The 21384-nt window shown below is 45.2% G+C and overlaps 1 protein-coding gene across 1 annotated transcript; it reads right to left on the bottom strand.

Moving 5' to 3' along the window:
• Positions 1–11843: 11843 nt before the first annotated feature.
• On the bottom strand, positions 11844–13614 carry LOC308162055 (protein L-Myc-1b-like; the record flags this gene model as incomplete). Its single annotated transcript, XM_080536147.1, has 2 exons — positions 11844–12442; positions 13026–13614. 2 exons carry the CDS (start codon positions 13612–13614, stop codon positions 11844–11846), a joined length of 1188 nt encoding a protein of 395 aa, XP_080392273.1.
• Positions 13615–21384: the final 7770 nt, after the last annotated feature.

Here is a 21384-nt window from a genome sequence, read left to right as displayed (position 1 = left end):
CCTGCCTCTCGCATCTACTTAACGACTTTCTCTCGTCTCTCTCTCTTTCTTTCTTTCTTTCTTTCTCTCTCTCTCCTCTCTCTCCCCTCTCTCTCTATCTCTCTCTCTCTCTCTTTATGTTGTCCTCACAAAGTCCCTTACTCTCACTCCTTTACTATCCCCTCTCTCTCCTTCTCTCTCTCTCTCTCTCTCTCTCTCTCTGGCAGTCCTCATTCACACTCACTCACATTCTCATACCTGGTGCATTCAGGAGATGTGAGCTACATTAAAGCTACTCAGCAGAACGGTAGGAGCGAGAGAAGAGGAGGAGAGATGTTGTTGAAGGGGGGAGGGATGGAGAGAGAGACGCTACAGTAAATCCGAGCTGTTGGCACATTCTTGTTTTTGACATAGGGTCCCTCCTCTGCATCATGCATCGTGCTGTGTGGTCTCTCTCTCTCTCTCTCTCTCTCTCTCTCTCTCTCTCTCTCTCTCTCTCTCTCTCTCTCTCTCTCTCTCTCTCTCTCTCTCTCTCTCTTGACTTCAAGCCATTATGTCCTCCCTCTTAACCCTTTGCTGGCTCTGGATTGCTATTTCCATACTTCCTGCATTCAGTTGATGTAACGTATGTGACAACTACATAATGTGTATGTGACAGCAGACGCGTGCATCAGTATGTAATCATACATGCTGACCCATCATGTTGAAAATCACAGTGTGTCGACCCCCTCTCTGCTATGACAGAACATAGGGTCATCGAACCATATGAAAAGCTTAAAAAACGCCTGCATAGAGGAGTCTGATATCACCAAAGCTTACACTTGCTTTAAACTCAAGATATTAGTCTACAACTGAGGTAGAGTCTATTCTCTATCCTCAGTTGCCCTCATACTGCTTCGTTCCCTCTGAGTGTGTTGTACACACCTTTTTCCTGCTTAGTGGTCTGGGAAATGGTTTCACTGGTTCATTGGGTCCCCTCTGGGTTCTGCAATGATTCCTTATTGCCTCTCTCTGCCTCTGCAGCTTTCTCAGTCAGATAGAATTACAGCGTAGCAGTTGCCAGGCAACCACTGGACTTACTCTGGCTGGGAGCCCACTCACCTGGAAGCTGATTGGCTGCCGAGAGTTCAGGCTCTGGATATAGCCTGAGAAATGATGTCAGGGAAACTAGGTGCCTGCAGGAAAAGAAGATCAAGTATCACTTTTGCTTTGAAGAACACAAATTGAGGATTATTTCCTCAGTGGTTTTTTATCACAACAGAGACAGTTCTCATCAATGAATGGTGTCTGGAGGGGCATGTTAAACAGATATCCTCTTAAATGGTTTAGAAAGACACAGGTGTACAGATCACCTACCAGATGCACAGGCAATCACTGGACTGGCTCTGTCATATCTAAATCAATCACATATGACATGCATGCAGTACTACATCATACATGGTTACAGATTCACATCCAAGGAAGGCTGGTCATAAACTCCAACCTCCCCAGTGGGAGGGTCACAATTGCAATTCACACCATGTGCAGCGTCTGTGACATGATCCATCTAAGCCATAAGAATAGAGAGACAATGTGTCATGCTGTGAGCTGTGACCCTTCTTCCTTCAGGCTCTCAGATTAGATTAGACCTTTTTGTCATTGCACAGAGTATTGTGTATTTTTTGCTCTGGGCAGCGCACCTTGAGCAATTAGGGGCTAAGTGCCTTGCTCAAGGGCACAACGCCAGCAACCCTCCAGTCACCAGCTCACATGCAGCTCCCTCCTGAGGCGCGGATCGAACCAACAACCTTCCAATTGCTAGCCGGCCTCTCTAGCCTCTAGGCTACCCCCCCCCCCCATTCCATCAGGGGAATAGTTCTGAAGAACACTATTGATTGTCTGTTGACATAGGCAGGCTGGCATTTCCAATCTAGTAGGGAAAGGATTTCCAATTGTCGAGGACTAGGAATGGTCAATGTGGACCCATAAGAAATGTTACTATAATACTAATTTGTTTCAAGCCAAACAAAGCAAATATAACTATTACACAAGATGAAAAATCATTGAACTCTTTTTTGGCTCTCTCACACTTGGCCATTAGCACCAATAGAGGGCAGCAGAAGATAAGTCCTCTCCCACAGTATGTGGGAACATTCTAATCTAACCGTTTTTGAATAGGTCCCATCCACTCCAAAGTGGAAGTGAGAAAGAGGAAGGGGAAGTCGACACAACTGCAACCTGAGAATTGATCATTTAATAGCTTTCAATACAACCAAGATAAAACATGCTTTACACATGATATACAAATCATATTTGAATGTCATTCAGTAGCAGTCCTGTCTAAATGGACTGACTTATATAGCGCCTTATTCTAAAGCTCTTTACAGCAGCCTATCATTCACACATTCACACACCAATAGCAGCAAGCTACCATGCAAGGCGCCGGCCCGCTCACTGGGAGCAATTTGGGGTTCAGTGTCTTGCCCAAGGACACCTCGACATGTGGCCAGCCGGGGCTTGAACCACCGCTCTTCCGACCTTGCGATCATTAGACGCCATGCCACAGATCATTAGACCCTGTGCCACAGCCGCCCCCTGTCTGTGATGAGACGTCTGCCCATCACGGTTGTTTATCTTTATTGAATGTGTAATTTAGACAGAAAACACATCACAGCCTTCCAGTTTGCAGGTGGAAGAGCATTACATTGCCTCTCATTTGTTCTTACAACAGGGTTGGGGTTTTGAATTAATAAATATAAATGGCCTATTTGCAATCATTGAATTTGAACATAATTCCAGTGACATCAACCACTATTATACCACTGAGTCCTATACCCTACAGAGAGGAAGAGGATTTATGATATTATACAATATTATATTGTACTGTTAATTTGTTGATTATTGTTGTTGATTGAGGAGCAATATTCCAAGGTATTTTTACTATATAATTTATAGCTGTATGTGATTTATATGAGAAATAACATTTGATTTGGATGTGATTTGATTTAGAGTGAAGCCCTTGTGTATCAGTTCCAGAGAGGTAGAGCAAAGCCCTTGTTTGGAGCTGCAGCCTTTGTGTTCTACTCCCAGATCAGACCCCTGTGGCGCTGCAGGGGTTAACGGCACCAACATGCAGGCAGTTGGGCCACACCCACCAGGCTGATTTGAATAATGCCGGCATTTGATGCAAGGCTCAGAGAGGGCTCCTCCCCCTACTTACCCTGGAGTGGCGGGAAACGCCGGGGAGCGAGGGAAGAGAAGAGAAAAGACTGCAGTGGCTGACTACCTAAGGAGCTTATCTACTACTCTCTACCTGCTGGCATCAGGTCGTCTTGGCACATAACTTAAGAGGAAGGGAGGAGAGGGAGAGAGGGATATCAGTCCACACCCACCCTGTTTTGGCGCGAGACGGATAGAGAGATAAAGCCCTTTCAGTAGACCAGTGGGAAGGGCCTAAAGGCGGGCATGAGTGGAGTGGGGAAGACACATAGTATAACACCCACCCAAACACCCCCCCCTCCCCACACACACACACACACACACACACACACACACACACACACACACACACACACACACACACACACACAGTACACAGCCCAGAGGATAGAAGCAAGGCAAAATACTATCTTAACGTTAATCAGTATTCCAAAGTAACCCCACAGGTTTGTTCATTCCCCTCAGTGTCTTTGTTCTAACTGCGACTTGGGCTGGCTCTGGGCAGGACAATAAACACCTTCTGCTCCTCCTCCATTTCTCCCCTCTCTCTCTCTCTCTCTCTCTCTCTCTCTCTCTCTCTCTCTCTCTCTCTCTCTCTCTCTCTCTCTCTCTCTCTCTCTCTCTCTCTCTCATACACACACACACACACACACACACACAGAGACAAATGTCGAGAATCTACTTGCAGACAGAAACCATACAATGTGTGTATGTGTGTGTGTGTGAGTGGGGGGTCATTCACAGTAAAGAGTCCACCGTTGAGAGAAAGCCACCACATTCAGAACAGAGAAAGAGACCACAGGCCGGCAGTTCCCAGCACTTCCTGCCTCCAAGGGGCCCTTTACAAAAACAGGAAGTGGGAGCTGTTTCTGTGTTTCCAGGGCTAAAAAGCTCTCAGACACACACACACAAACACACCCACACACACAGACATGGAAAAGGAGGGCATTGATCTAAATGTACTGTATGGTTGCCAGAGCACAAAGATCTACAGTCTATAAGATTTGAATCTAATGTCAGACATGGGATCACTCACTGTGTGTGTGTGTGTGTCTCTCTCACTGTGATAATTAGCAGTTGCGTGCATGTTGTGTGTGGGGAGGGGGTGGGGGAGACTGATTAGTGAAGTTCTGGCTGAGGCTTCATTTGAGACAAAGAGTGTGTGTGTGTGTGTGTGTGTGTGTGTGTGTGTGTGTGTGCGGGGGGGGGGGGGGGGGGGGGGGCTGGGTGGGCAGAAGAGGTCCTGTGACAACTATGGGGTCTGCAGGGGGTTAAAGGGGATGGGGGAGGGGGAGGGAGTAATGCCTCTCTGAGTAGCTTGGGGGAATGCGGGAGGGGGGAGGGGGTACTTCAATGGGACAACATTCAAAAGATGCAGCAAGTGTCCCCAACTACAACTGAGGCAACGTTATACTGTGGAGGCAGAGGTGAACAAAGAAACATCTGCTGACTGACAAAGCACAGAGGAACGCATCAATGGCTCCATGCTGGAGATAGGCCTGAAACATAAGCAGCAGGTTAACTAATATAGACCATTTAGTTGACACTTTTATCCAAAGCGACTGGTAGTTCAGTGAGTGTATACATTTTTTGTATGTATGGTCCCAGAATTGAATGAACCCTCAACATTAGCTTTGTTTGCGCAAAGCTCTTTCAACTGAGCCACACAGGGCCAATATTAAGAAAATATAAAGAAGCAAAAAAATAAAAGAATACACACCAGTCAGGTTACATTTTCTACCACATTTAAGACAACCTTCATCAATGTATGGGTTAAATTAAATGATAAAATTAGAATTATTATCCAAAGGACTACTATCACATGCACAACACAAAAACACACCACACACACACCCCCCCAATCAGTATGTGCTGTGTTACCACTGAGAGTGGACCAGCTGTCTGTATGAGGCCCAGTTCCCCCTCTTCTTCTCTCACCCTGCTTAACCATTTACCAGCGCCATGGTTACACCACACATGCTAAAGCTCCTGTTACATCACCGCTGGGACAACCTACAGCGGCTCCTCTGACTCCTGCCTCTGAACACTGCTGACTCTAGGGACTGAGACATTCATCAAACCTTGTTTCCCAAAGCCCCAGCTTTACTGTTAATACGGTGCTAGCAGTGATCATGCGAGTCTCAAAAAGAGCCTTTGATTCAGTGGGTGTTGTCAGAATGGGTCACCGCAGCGTCTCCTCCTCGGCAGAGGACCATTTTGTGGCTGGTTCCGAGAGTCGACCGGGCTCTAGCAGGCAGGCTAGGTAGTAGGACAGCATATGTGTCTGTGGACTTTTTTTGGCGGGTTCATCAGAATCAGCGCTCGGGTCTGTCTGGACCCAGATGGCAGCAGTGTTTAGACTAACAGGATAAGGATTAACTCCAGATTAGACAGGCGAGTTGACAAGCCAGTGCCCCACCATGACACAGCTGCGCCCGCTCCATAGTAAACCCCCGCGAACCCCTCTCAGATACGACTCCACTACGCACAGAGTGGCTGTCTTTCTACGTCCTCCGTTTATATAGCTGTACAGAGTCATGCAGTTTGCTAAATCAAAAGAAAAGTTCTCCTCAACCTTGCCCTTAGTAACTGCTTGGTATTCAGATGCAAGTTAATGAGAAGACAGCAAAAACAAACTGTTGGTTTTGTCTACAGACAGACCAACGTGTACTGCCTATAAAATCCAAACAGTGGTATGTCCCAAGTTAGCTAAGGCCAGATGCGGACAGAGCGTTAGAACATATACAGCATGTTCCAACTGAACTGGTTCACTCCTCTTATGTAACGCTGGCCTTGGAACAGAACAGTGAGGGTGGGGTGGGGGGGATATACTACTACTTCAGAGGATAAGCGAAATATAAGCACCTGAGGAGAGGGTCAGCGACAGACCTGGTAGAGAGAGAGAGAGGGATGTGATGAACTTTAAGGGATAGAAAAAGACATGAAGAAGCAGACAGAATGTGTGCACGAGTTTGTCTGTGTGTACGTGTGTCTGTGTGTGTGTGTGTGTGTGTGTGTGTGTGTGTGTGTGTGTGTGTGTGTATCACTGCAGCCCTATGGCCTCATTAGGATCACATGGACAGTGGCTACCAGGGCCCGGCTCAGTTCCAATGACACAACCAGGATGGAATGTGGGTCAGTGGGAAGAGAGATGGAGGACTGCGATCTGAAAAACGGTATGTGTCTGTGTGTGTGTGTGTCTTCTTGATCATCTCTTCCCTCTAAGGTCATATCAGTCAATTTAAAATAGAAGAAGGGGAAGGGTGTGTGCTGTGAAAAACATTGAGTAATAGAGGAATATAAGTAGGCTCTTTTTTCAATATTCTCTCCACCCGTGGCTAAGCGACGGCAATCCTGTCACCATTCCTGTGGAAAGACTAACAGGAGGCCTTTAAAACGCCAATATCCTTACACATCCGACAGCCTCTTTCACTGTATCACATGATACTCATTTAGATAAGCAAGTATTTGCTTATCATCGAAATGTCAATGCCCGAAGAAGATTAGCAAATAACAGGAAACATCTGTCACACTCTCCCTTCAAGGGAAGAAAGAAAGAAAGAACCAAAGAGCCGCCAGTATGTTTTACAGCCTCCCAACCCGTATACGACCGCTGACCTCTTGGCCGACCTCTCCGAACTGATAAGTCGTCATCTCTTGTGTGTTTATGGTCCGTTTCCTCTCTCTTGACTCAATACACACAACATAACTAGCTGCATAACTAGGCCCGTCAGAACACAGAGTGCAGAGAAACCAGTTCATCAACATGGCGACACACAGACACACACACATACACACACATACACATACACACACACACACACACACACACAGCTCCGATGTCTCTTTGCGTGAAGTGCAGAAGAGGTATGAGATTCCTCGCGGTAACAGCTACGGAAGGGAGGGGTCCGTTGTGAAACCCTCTGTTCTCCGTCAAGAACAGGGATGCAGTTGTTCACCGATGTTGCTCAATTCAATGATGGTTGGAAGTTCACACCGGCATTTCTGGCTTTAAGAAAGCACTTTGATATCGTTTGCATTTTATGGATGATGGATACCTGGCAGGGCTCCTCTCCTTGTTAGAACAACCTCACCTGTGCCTAGACCTGTTTACCTTTCTCCGTGTTGTAATAGGATTGGATAACTAGCCTGGGGTAGACACACTGCAGCTCAGAGGTGAGGGAGGGAATGTGGGCGATTAATTGTATGAAAAGGATCAGCTATGGACGATTATGCACACGCACGCACACACACGCACACACATACAAAGGAGTTTAGTGTAAGACAGATGATTGTCTGCTGCTGACCTGCAGCCCAATTGAGTCACACATACACACACTCACAGACACACACACACACACACACACACACACACACACACACACACACACACACACACACACACACACACAGTCAGCGTAACTCTCCCTTAGCTGGGCTAACACTTGACCCAATCACAAAGAGCAGATGAACACAAACGGGCCTCTGCTATCTCACTGTCTCGTCTCTGACCCTAGCCCACCACCCCCCTGCCACACCTCTAGTTAAGCACAATTAACCAATCAACCAATTAGCCAGACCGAAATAAATCAGCTTTCTGTCCACAGAATTCTTATAGTACCTGCTTTGCTAGGCTGAGCACTGTTGCTAATCTAAATGAGCATTGAGAGAGGGGTCTGATTAGTATTGTAGTGACGCAGGCGTTATCAAAGAGATGTACCAATGAACATAGATTTAGTGTAATGACTGAGATAGAGATACAAATCTAAGGGTGGGATTTTTCATAGTGTGAGAGGAGGCGGTGATGTCCTCCAGTGGGGAGGAGAGGATAGATAAATCAGGATGAGGACATCTCTCTACACCGCCGGCCAGCCGAATCATCAATTATCCACAGACCCACCCTGATCAGACTCTGTGGTCTGACTACCTCTAGAGCTCCCACACACATAGGCTTCAACCATGTCACGCATTATGCTCACACAGACAAATCACTGCCTTCACACAAGACACACAGAAGATAATAGAAACATATACTGTACGGCACCTAGTACTAACAAAAAAGTTTGTTTTTGACGCGGGAATCAGATTTGTGAGAATTAAACATATGAGCATGAAGAACACATGCAGACAGCTACCCACCTCACACACATGTGTAGAAGTGATCACATACGCATGTGTGCAGTTGCTCCATGGGCGTGAGCTCCAGACCAGAATATCCAGTTGGGTGAGGCTCAATTTTAACCGTCAGGGGGCCTCAACACAGACTGTCAACACAGAACTTCACAGGACAAAGACATCCTCTGACATCACCACTTCCTGGGGAGAGATCCTAATGCTGCACAGGAAATGGGGGCACAATCTTTAGGGGTATACATGCCTTTTCTCTTCACAGCCAATGTTGACACATGCATTTTCACTGTTTATTGTTTTGTCTTTTTTTTAATCAAGTATTATTTACCTAACTTGCTCTGGGCTAAATGTCAAATAATCATTCATTTCCCATGCTTTACAGTAAAGGTGCAGAGCAGGTTGCTCCTATCTGATCCAGACTATCTGCTCTGAAATGGCTTTACTTCCTGGTATATATGTTACAGTACATGTGGGAATACGGTACATGTGGGAAAACTAGGGTTAGGGTTAGGTGCTACGTCGACTTGGTACATGCTGGCATGTCTAACCCTAACCCTAATCCTAACCCTAACCCTAACCCTAACCGTAGCACCCTAGCACCTAACCCTAACCCTAGTTTTCCCACATGTACCGTATTCCCACATGTACCATAACATATATATATATATATATAAAAAAAACAATCATCACTGATTACAATCTCAGGGCCATTCCCTACAGTTGACTACTGTTTCTCTGATTGACTTCGTACAACCGGACATGGTGGAAGGCTGTTCACAGGGCAGGGGACCATCTCTTCCCTGGGTTTTCAGAAGGGTGCAAACATTGCAGATGTACTGCATGGAAAGCACACAACGTACTTTCATGTACACTACCATCTTTTTGCAGTATACAGTACTTCCATCAGTACTGTACTACTATCTGCAATAGTCTGAGAGCTCAACATAATTGTGTAACCCTAAGGCCATTAGAGAGCCCTAGTCCATAGATGACTGGAGAAGTGATGCCCTTAGGGCTCAGAAAACAGCCCAGTTTATGCTGAATGTATGGTAATCACAAACCGCCAACCTTCTAACAATACAGGGTGCGGCTGGTTTATCAGGCTGGTCGTCCATGCAATGAGAATCTATTAAACCTGTCCTGTACCTCAGGCCACAGCCCTGCCCCAGTACCCAGCTCCTGTTGAGACAGGTTAGTGACGTTATCAATGGTCGCCTGGGTGAGTACTTTCTCACACTGAAGAAAAATCTCAGTCACGGGGTAGGAGGCCAATAGTTGTTCTAAAAAGTATTTGATGTGATATGGGCTAGCCATGACTTTTTTTTCGGGAATGCAAAAACACCACATCTCCAAGTGGACTTTTAGACCTTGAACTACCACCTCAGATGGGGAACGGCTTGATTATAAACTTGGATAATCTTCAAGTTCCATGGAGGCGAATCAAAGGAACCGAAGCTAGTGCAGACTCTTGCTCCAGCATGGCTGTGTTGGTGGAGGCTAAGTGCTAATTGGCCTAGGGTTGCCACGTTAAAAGCTGCCTCATTGTGTGAGCGGTTCACGAGCATACGACGACAGAGCCAGCTGTGTGTAAGGGGCTCTGGCCGGGGACAAGCACGCGACTCCAACCTCGGTCACTGCGGGTCTGAAGAACCTAGTGCCAGGTGCTAACAGGCCCTTCACAACACATACACAAGCTGAGTGGCCATACACCCTGACATCAGGGTGCAAACACTCTCCTGCAGTCAGGACAAGGCAGAAGTACACAGAACATGACACAAGTGTTGATTTGAGGACCAATAAGAATCCATCAGAGGACAGAGAGAAAGTGCTCCTCTTTTTCCCCCTTCCTCCACTACTCTCTCCATTCCAGTCCATTTTGCAACTCCTCTAACATGTCTTCATGGAGCCCTGAAAAGTAAGCAAAGGAACTCGGTCACTGCTCTGATAGTGCTACAGAACCCAGCTCAGAGTAGCAGCTCACACAGCCCCTCGCTTCAAACCCCAGGGACTGTTCTAAAGATACCCTCTGTGTGAGTGCGTGTAACCTAGTTCAGTGCACATCAGGTGCCCAGCATGCAGCAGCCACTGCAGAGGGGAGGATCCTCTGAGGTGTCACACATTTCAAGGGCAACAAGGACACACTCCCTCTAACCTAGTGCTTTAGCATGTATGAGCCGCACAATTCTACTGGCCCAAATCAAGCAACAATTATTAGCATTAGTCAGATCAAGAAAATATTTTCTCTATACCCCCAACTCTGAACACTATCATTCTTTGCATGACATAACCTGTCCTAGACCAGCATACGGCAGCACTCTTTATACTAGCATTGTATACCAGGAAATGTTGGACATGTCAATCACATGGAGGACTTTAGACCTTGTATGTGCTTAAAAAAAAGTTGTTGGAAATTAATAGAGGAAAGCTTTTGACTGCCAACTGTTGAGGCACTGCAAAACTGAATTGCAGTAACAATGACATGTGTACGATGCAAGCACTGTGTGCCATTTGGTGCATGACTATACATTGACCACTTTTGCATAACGTCAACCTGACAATAAAAGAAAGGAGACCAAAATTCTATGCAAATATATAGTATCAAAATGTTTTATGTTTCTGACAATATGAACACAAATCAAACTCAAATCAAGAAGAACAAGCTGTGAAAATAGCATCACAAAGTGACATGTGAATATAAAGTACAGCAGTGCTACTTTATTTTTTATTGTCATTTTTTAAATCTTTTTTAAACAAAATAGAAGCTCCCTGATGCCATTTGGCCACTTTTTGAGAAGAACGAAGTTAATTGACAAGTTTTGATTTTGTCTCCTTAACTGAGAGCAATAGGCTATTATTTACAGAACAAAATTTGTACACCAAAGAAAAGAAAAACACACAACATGAAAAATAAACGCTGAGTCACTCGCTTCCTATGTACATAGCAAGGCGTTTCACTAGTCTCTAATCCAAGTGTATATTGACAACATGCCAGAGTGTTTTCACAAGGAAAACTATGCTTTATGAAGTCCGTAAAGAATGGCACAGACATTTCAGAAGTGGGCTCACAAGCTATAAGAGACACTAGAGACATTTGGATGTTTATAAATCTGTGGACTATAAAGTGGAACCTGTCTTCAGATGACATCCCAGTGAAAATGTTACTGTGAAATCTGTAACACTCATCAATGCACACTAGGAACAACCACCACCACATGTTTCTGTCTCGTCTATTCAATGACCACCGCGTCATCGCTTAGACACCTATGTGCAAAGATAGAAAACATGAAAAACAACACAAAAAAGCACACCAATGACAGCCTCCTCCATGATGGGTTCAAAAGCTGGCTGAGATTGACCTTATTTGAAGAGTCAAGTGACAATGAATGAGGCATTTTGTTAATGTTCATAGCTTTCTACATGAGGCATTTTTTAAGTCCACAGCTTTATGAAAGTGGCAGTTTGTTTTGTTAGAAGTCCTTGGCTTTCAGAATGAGGCAGTTTATTTGTAATTGTCCATTTTGTTTTTGGTTCTAACTTCAGGAGCGTTTCAGGTCTGCTAGCCTTCGGAGGAGCTGCTGTTGGCGAGCTTTGAGGCGCCTCCTCTCCTGGGCCTGGTGCTTCTCTCTGGTGTGCAATTGGAGCAGGTACTCCGTGGCCTGGGTGAGGATGGCCACCTTGGGGGTCTTGGTCGACTCCACCAGGCCTGGGATCTCGTCCCGCAAAGCCAGGAAGCGTGAGCGCAGGTCGTTCCGCCTCTTCCTCTCCATGAAGTTGTGGTTTTTCCGGCGGTCTGTGTCCTCTGTGTCAGAGCTCTGGGGGCTGTCCTGAGAGGAGGTGGAGCCCGGCTCGTGACTGGACTCTAGACAGGCCCGTTTGCTCTGGGGTTCTTCTTCCTCGTTGTCGTCGTCGTCCTCCTCATCATCATCATCATCATCATCGTCGTCATCGTCGTCCTCCTCCTCCTCAGGGTCGCTGTCTGGGGAAGGGGCAGCGTAGTTGTGCTGTTGCCGGTGAACGGACATGTGGAAGCGGTTGGCGCAAGGGTCGGCGCGCACAGTGATGGTCACCGGCTTACGCCCACCCCTCAGCCGGCTCTGCTTGTTCTCTACAGTCACCACATCAATCTCCTCATCATCTGTGACAGCAAAAGAAACAACAACCATAGACTCATCATTACACATTCACCACAGAGGTCCCCCACTCACAAAGTCCCAAGAAGTCTAAATGACTTCTCTATGCTGTTTATTTGTTGAAAAAAAGGCCCTAGTTGGTGAATGTTCCACTGAGGAAATGAATCTAAGCAATGTCGAGTAAATGGTTTGTAGTGAAGGTAAAGTAGGTAAAGTTGGAAATACAACACAGACAATTCTATGTGTCAAAGCAGGCGTTAGCAGGGCCTATGGTCATCAATACCAATGTTTGCTGGAACTTGGCTCAGGCTTTTGTTAGTTAACGCTGAACGTGTTCATCAAGGGGGAGGGTACTAGCAGATTAGAGCAGCCTGAAAGACTTTCTGTCACGGTCTGACGCCATGCGTAACAGGCCAATAAATCATCAACGGCCCTCGTCGCAATGCAAAGCTACTCGCAAGAGGGGGTAAACTCCAGTGGGCTCGCAGTTTCCAATACAAGAGTATTGGGGTGGGGGGTAGACCTACATAATTAACAATCGTCTATCTAGCAGGGCAAATATCATTTACTGCATGGTCAGTTCCTTACCGGAGGAATCGGAACGGGACTCAGAGCCCGAAGACGCCGGCTTCCTGCAGCTGTTGGTAGGGAAGGTGAGGACAGCAGCGGGGTCAACGCATTCTGTCGCCAAGGTGGTCACGGCCAGGGGCGCGTCTGGCGAGGTGCATTGCGCTTTGCTCACAGAGCTCGGGGGGGTTGAGGGGAGTCGGAGCTGAGCTGTAGATGACAAACGCTCGTTGACTTTTCCCAATTGCTTACTGGCTGAGAAACTACTCCACATGCAGTCCTGGATAATAATTGAACTATGGTTCCCGAAAAGCTCGTCGGTGTTGGGTCTGTACTGTCCTTCGAACTCCTCGTCTTGACCCAGTACCTTGGACAGCCAGCTCAGCTTGTCTCCCGGGGAAAAGTGCATGGCACCCCCGCTAAGAGTCCGGGTTGGAGACATGGGAGGGGTGGGCAATAGTTCGAACTTTTTCCATATGTCCTCGCTTGGTGCGGTTGATTTGTAGCAATCCTCTTCCTTGTCGAGGTCATCGTAGAAATAGTGCTGGTAGCGGTCGTAATCCATCTCCCAGTTTTCACAGCGAGACGTTCTTGAGTTTATTCCAAGCATTTATAAATCACAACTTGTCTCCGATATTCGAAAAAATACTCAGCCGACCTGATGGAGCAAAATTGGTGCAACATTAACAAACCTCCTTCGTGCATGATGAGAGATTGTGAAACGAGCATGTTCTACACCACTTATCAGAGAAAACGAGGATTCACTTCTCAACCGTTAAAAACATCCATCAGTGGCCAACACCAGCATCAGTCTAATAGCCTACTTTCTACACTTGGGACCAAATGAATAATTGATTCCATCTTGCGGATGCTTGGTGTGCAGTGATGGCGTAAAACTGCCCAGATAAGGTTACGTAATCTAATTAGGTTCCACAGTTTTGGCCAACTATAACGGGAAACTTTTAATTTGGTAAACAAATAATTATACATTTAATTGCCCTGAAAAAAATGCCAGTGTGCTAAATTAATTGCTTGTTGAAGGCGTGGCAGAGGAACATGCAAGTTTCCTCTTCGTAACACTTGATATGATTATTAGATTATAGTTTCGCGATTCATCTAAGGATAAAAACACTCACCGGTTTATCCCAGGATAACACTGCAATCCACGGCATGGAATATTCCGTACAGCTGGCAACCGCAAAAACTCTTCACCCAAGAGAGCCACGGATAAAGCAGTTCGAGTGGACGGAGGTAGACGTTACTTCCAAACAGATGAATCAAATTAACGTTGAAGGTCAGTTAATTCACTTGTTATTCGTGCACACGGATAGTGGAACTGAAACAGGAGTAATTGATTCCGCCCCGCAGTGTGTTAATAGAAGCCACACAGTAGTGTTTTCGCGCCAAAGGGAGACGCAGTTATAAGATGATAAAGGAGGGCGGAGTCTCTGAAATAGCTGCAGCGCTGCATCCGGGTAAGACCGGGCTCATTAGCCTAAAAGGCGGGTGGTGGTAGCTCAGTCACGCCCCTTATTTAAAGGTCCACTACACGCCATTACGATCGATTTGTCTTGGTGGTAGAAATCTCCCAACGATGACATTTCTGTTAGTAGTGAAATAGGCATAAATGTCTGATGGAATAACACAGTATTGAGTGGAATGTAGGTATAACTGTCTGAAGGCACAACACAATTACAAGTGAGGTGATATTTGCTTTTGGATCAAGGAAGGTCATGATCTTTACTGCAAATAAAGATAACTTGCTTTTGATGCATGGTTTTGTTTAGTTCTACTGCAACCTTTTGAGTTCGAAGAGTATGAGAGAACCAACACCAAGTCTACATTTTCTACAAATGTTCATTGTCAACTATTTATCTTTAGTTTGTTATTTATTTTGAGCCCATACAATCTTGATCACTTGACATTGTATTACTGTTGCTATTATTATAGTCCTTACTTCTGCTACTTACAATACACCCTTATGCACTACTGCTGTCACTGTTTTCTTATCCTATATTATATTGTACTGTTGATTTGTTGATTATTGTTGACTGTTGTTGATCGAGGATCAAGATTCCAAAGCATTTCACTAATCTGAATCAGAAATGTTTTTTATTACATCCAATGTAGCTACAGGTACACAAGAGAAAAATACTTAGACTTAGGTCTTCAACATTGACAACAATAATAGAATAAAGTTAAAGTAAGTACTAAAGTAGAATAAGGTGATAAAGTGATGGTTGTTGTACTACAGCGAGACCAGTCGTATTTCAATAGAAAAAGTAGAACAACATGCTGCAGGTTACAATATGAAATGCAATATCATATAATATGCAATATAATACATATATAGTACAGTACAGGTAAGTAGTAGTCAAGTAGTGATCAAGTAATCAGGTTGTGTGCAGGTATTAATATTATATATATATACATATATATACTGTATATATATTGTTTTTGTAGTGAGGATGGTCTGGGGGAGACAGTAGTTTGTTTTACTATATCAATTACGTCTGTATGCACTGTACGTGACAAATAACATTTGATTCAATCAGCTGTGTGAGATTCCTCCCAGATGGAACCTGTGAGTCTAGCGTGGAGTCTAGCGTGGAGTGTGTCCTCCGCAGGGCAGATGCCCCCATGTGCTTCCTTTTGTTTTACTGATGCACATAATCCTCATGATCAATAACCACTACTGGAGATCCTGGGGTTAGGAGTGACAGGTTAGCCCACATACCAAACTGTGGCTTTTTAGTGGAGTGTGTCCTCCATTGATCCCATCTGCCAGGGCCTGTTGGCATAATCAAGAGGCATAGTCAGAACAAAGCAGAGCTGAGCCAAAACATGTTGTTACATCTTACATCATGCTTTTTCTTTGTTAGTATTGTTTGTATTGTATTTATTGTTCAAAAATATTGTGTTTAGTATTATTCTGGTTGTGAAGCACTTTTGTATTTGTCTGTAAAAAGTACTAGCCTATACAAATCTGTAAATCAGTAAGTAAAAATTCAGGAAATATTAAACTTCCAGTCATATACTTTTCTGTTTCAGGACCATTTCGAAATACATTAAGGCCACAGCACTTCAATTGTATTGATCCTGATCCTGACCTTATGAATCAAAACATGCATCAAAGCAAGCTGTTGATTGCGGGTTGATCACTCTCTTAGCATATCTCTTAATGTAAAAGGTTCTGAGGCGTATGCAGTTGCATAAACACCCGGATTAGCAAACCATTCACAGGTGGAGATGGGAGCAGGAGGTGCTAATGAGTGTAGAGGACTCAGTCGTCAGTTTGTGTTGTGAGACATCCTTGAGACTGGAGGACAGGAGCTTAATAAGAACACAAAAGAACCAAACAAAAACCCTCTATCTAAAAGCAACTGTGAGAGGTAGTGTATGGGAGTGTAATTAAAGTGTGTCTTCCTCTCTTTTAGTTTTAGGATTCTGTTTGCATTTCAAATTAAAATTCTCCTTATAGCAGAGAAGAGCTGAGAGAAAACACACATTGGTGTCTCAAGCAAACACTTCAGCTTTTTGTTGAAAACAAGGATTTGTGTCATCTTAAAGTTGAATGGAGAGATGTTTTGAACAACTATTTTCAAAATACAATGGGGGGAATCTGAGTTCTGAGTGTCTGAGCTTCTGTGGCATGGTAGCAACAGACTGACCCCTAACTTGTGGCTTCGTTGCCACAATGAAGAACAAAAAGACATTCTGTACAGAAGGCATCCATGTTTGAACACTAAGTAAGCCACTGTGTGCTAGGCCATGATTAAGTATTGCCGATGTCATTGTACATTGTGCAGTGTGGATTACAGTCAGAGACTAATGGTGAGTGGGACCCTGACCTCTGACCTCTAGCAGGGTCTGAGTCAAAGGTCCCCAACGTCTCCCGACCAGACAAGGCAAGGTCATCGTCATACACTGTCCCCTTCTTTCCTCCATCTCCTCCTCTGCCATATTGATCCCAGCTGACCATAGTGTGCTCCATCCTCTACTTAATTAAATATCTCAATGTTAGATGGGGAACCCCCACAAACTCCATGACCGTACAGGCTGGTTAATGACATTGATTAGTGATGGACATCTGTTGTCAGAGACAAGCCTGAGGTCAAACACACTTATGGCCCATTGTGTGTGTGTGTGTGTGTGTGTGTGTGTGTGTGTGTGTGTGTGTGTGTGTGTGTGTCTGTGTCTGTGTGTACCCAGACAGTATAGGCTTAGGTCAGTGTCACAGCAATGCGTGGTTCCTGTCCAGTCCTGCTGTCCAGCCCCTCTCTCATCATCCTCCTCATTCAGCCAGCAGAGACTAAATTTCCCTGTATGGACATCATCACTTTTGGGTTGGCGTGACTGTGTGAATACATACAAACTGGAATTGTTATTTGATATCTATCTATAATTTGAAACTGACTGAGAATCTGGCATGTTGTGTAATGATGTCTCTCTCTCTCTCTCTCTCTCTCTCTCTCTCTCTCCCTCTCACACACACACACACACACACACACACACACACACACATACACACCCTGCAAAGGGGACCACCCTCCAATCTGTTACTTTGGGAGAGATCCATCTCCACTCATTAGAACAAAAGCCTTTGGTCCCATAAAATTCCAAAAAGGCACTTTACTCCTCCTCTTTCTCTTCTCTCATAGGGAATGAAAACTCTCTATCTTTTCCTCAGCGGGGTTATTGTTTCTGTAACAATGCTTAACACTCACAATAGCCTCGCAAGGGGCAGCTCCTCAAGTCAACTCCAGCTTAACTTCAAGTGGCTCCCATTGTCTCTTATTGTCAATGTAGCATATGCGTGTGAGGAGGAGGGGGTAGACATGGGGGGGGGGGGGGGTAGGAGGGGGTGGGGACTCACCTTTGGGGAGAAGTCATGCAGTGCACATTGACACCCACTCTCAGCTGTACGATGGAGGGCCTTAGAGGACATCAGAATGCACTGGAGGAATTTAGGGGTTTTCAGAGACCATCCCTGGAAGTATTCTCTGTCCGGTACCCTCTCATTCTCCTCCCATTCCTCACGATCCCCTCTGACATGATGACCCCTAACCCCTGACCTTCTCCTCCCACCTCAAAATATACCACCCCAAACAGATTGTCACCCTCTGGTTAGAGAAAGGTCCGGTATTGAAGAAAGAATAAAACATAGAACAAACGTTATTGCTCCCCAGAGATGGATGCCACCATTTTCTACCACACCCTCAAAGTACGCTGCAATAGTCATCAGTATGGTGAAAATATTCCCACCATGGTATTGTACTCTCAATCCAGAGTTCTGACTCCAACCATGTATCCTTGAATACTTGTTGCACATACAGATAAGTAACATGGACTCTGACTGAACTCTCTGTCATAAAACATATGGATTTGTAGATCAACAGGCAACCTTTTGTTGATAATGCCATGGCCAGCACCTTTTGAGAGCTGCATGACTGAGGAGAGGGCTCCTTATCATCTCTTTGCATGATGGCATAAAAACATAATTTTATCAGGAAGTTAGACTGATAAATCACTGAAAACTGAAATTCTATAGATAATTTCCTTTTAGATGTATAACAGCGTATGGCTAAACTGCTGGGAGAGGTCAGCCAAACAAGACTGCGTTATTCGAGGGTTAGGGTTAGGCAGAGAGAGGTTATTGGATAAAGAACAATAATGTATTCAATGCAGTTCAGTCTTTCGTGTGGGAAGTATGGGCTGAGTTTGACTGCCCTCTGGTGTTGATGAGTGGTAAGAAGGTTTAATGGGGGGCAGTCGATTCACATACATGAGTAAAATCACTCCACATTAAAAAATGTGTTTCCTATTTCTTTCCACAGACATCAACATGGATGATTCTGTTGATTAAAACTGTTTTCAAACTGTTCTTTATAGTACCATGTCCAAGAGGTGGCGACATTATGCCATTTTCATCATTGCACACACACACACATGCACACACGTACGCACACATACACATACACACACACACACACACACACACACACACACACACACAAACAAACACACACACATGCACACGCACACATGTACGCCCACATACACACACACACACATACACATGCCCCCACACACACATGCACATAGACACACACACACACACACACATGCACACACACTCATACACACAAAATCATTGTAAAGAAACAAGGTTTGTTCTGATCTCAGATTAACAATGTTACTAATCTAGATTGTCAGGGCCCACTGTTTAAACCTCCCTTGTGACCAACAGGCAGCCCTGAGCCTGACCAACACAAATACCATGTCCCAATGCTTAGATAGATATGTACTTCATATTCCCAGTGTGTGTGTGTATGTGTGTGTGTGTGTGTGTGTGTGTGTGTGTGCATGCACGTGTGTGTGTGTGTGAGCTAACTTCCTCCCCCACCACACAACAATATCAGAGGAACAATAGTGCACAGACGGGCACCCCTGGAGCAGTTAAGGGTTAAGTGCCTTGCCCAAGGGCACAACGACAGTGGTGGTAGGATACCTTAGATGCCAGCAACCCGCCAGTCACCAGCTCACATCTGGCATGGGGATCGAACCGGCGACCTTCCAATTGCTGGCCAGCTTTTCTAACCTCTAGCTACCTGCCGCCAAATAAATGTGATGGTCATTTCATTAACCCGGACAAGTTTGTCAACATAATATGACATAAGAATTTTGAGATCCAATACCATCCTCATCCACACGTCATGCATACGTGTATAGGCCTACTGCATACTTTTGCGGGAACACAAGCTGGATGGAAACAGTATGAGGCAAGGGGAGGGCATGCTTCTGCGCCGTGTACTAAAGCCCTGGGTGGGGAGACAGCGTGCTCTCTGAACACAATGAGAGGCACGGCATTTAACACTGTGATTAGCTGAGGCGTGAGGTCAGGCCCCCTGTCACAGCGTCCCCGCACAGACGCAAGGCTGCTATTTTAGACTATCAGCTGATCCAGAGGACAGAGGGGAGAGTGGGAGGCATCAGATCACCCCATGCATGGAGGGACGAAAGGAGGAGGGGCTGGGTGTTATATTGTAACGGCTTTTAAGTGTGCGTGTGTGTGTGTGTGTGTGTGTGTGTGTGTGTGTGTTAGACAGAACCAATGTGCATTCTACTGTAGCCCAAGAAAACCAATGGCAGTAAATAATGTTCCCAAGAAAAAGTCAGGGAGCTAGGGATCATAATGCCACTGTTCTGGCAGCTAGTCTCTCTCTATTAAATCATGACATACCCCAAGCATTACACAGTATAAGGCACTGTCAGAGAGGACCGCACAAGACCCTAGTCAAACATTCTACAATCCATGTGCCATCCAGTATGATTTATTGGACTGTATGATGAAGAAATCAAATGTGATTTGTACACAGGCCCTGTGTATCTATGCCTAACGGTCACACCCTACTAGACATAGAACACACTAAAGTCCATGAATAAAAGATCAGCCTCGATGGATGAGACTACAGCTAGGTTAATGTTATTTTATAAATATGACTGTAACGTGAGCCCTCGTTTTATGTAGAAGGCAAGGGGGTGTTTGGGAACAGGTTGAAGGAGGAGCTTGTATCTTGTTCCAGGACACCACTCCCCTTCCTCGTACATGAGAGTATCCTTGTAGAGGTGGGTCAAAGGCCGAACAGGATGGGCACTGAATGCCAAGCTCAGGAATAGACGGCAGGCTGAGCTCCATTGGTCTGTTTTCATCTGGATGATGTGTTAACATATTGGAGGGCCAAGTACTGTCCTAACACCGTGACCTCAGACTCTACTTTCAGCTGTGTCAGCATTCTGTCTGTGTGCATACAGCAATATTCACTTCAGGCTTCTGTTAGAGACCAAGAAAAAAGGTGCACATTCCACTGAGATAACCAATGAAGATTTGAACAGTTACGACCTTATGTCTGCTGGTGCTGTACAATGGGCCTTATTAGTTTTTTTACCGGGCGTGGAGCCCGTCCTCCAATTTCTACCTCCATTTCTACGTCGCTTGCTGTGAACACTGTTCACACAGTTTACAGCTGTCTGAACAGTTAGTTTGAGTAAAGAGGGCCCTCTGTGAGAACTGTAGCTCAGCCAGCTATGTAGATAGGCTGAACACGTCATTCATTTCTATTTACAGATTCGGCTCATGTAACCACATTAGACAACATTAAAAGCATTCTTCCGTTGACAAGTTGATGACTGTGAAAGCATGTATATTAACACTGCAGTGTGACATGCATTCAGCGCTATCTAAGTATCTCTAGAGGAACACCAACACACAACAACCATGTGAGTAAGCTCAAGCCCTTACCCATGTTGGCTTTTGTTGTGTATACAAAGTGACTCGTGGTTCAAAGAAGGACATGGTGCCTGATGATGTACACACACA

The sequence above is a fragment of the Nansenia antarctica genome, assembly GCF_963989245.1.
Source record: "Nansenia antarctica genome assembly, chromosome: 1".
Taxonomy (NCBI): Eukaryota; Metazoa; Chordata; class Actinopteri; order Argentiniformes; family Microstomatidae; genus Nansenia; species Nansenia antarctica.
The sequence above is the reverse complement of the archived record's forward strand: the minus strand, read 5'-3'. Positions and strand labels throughout refer to the sequence as shown.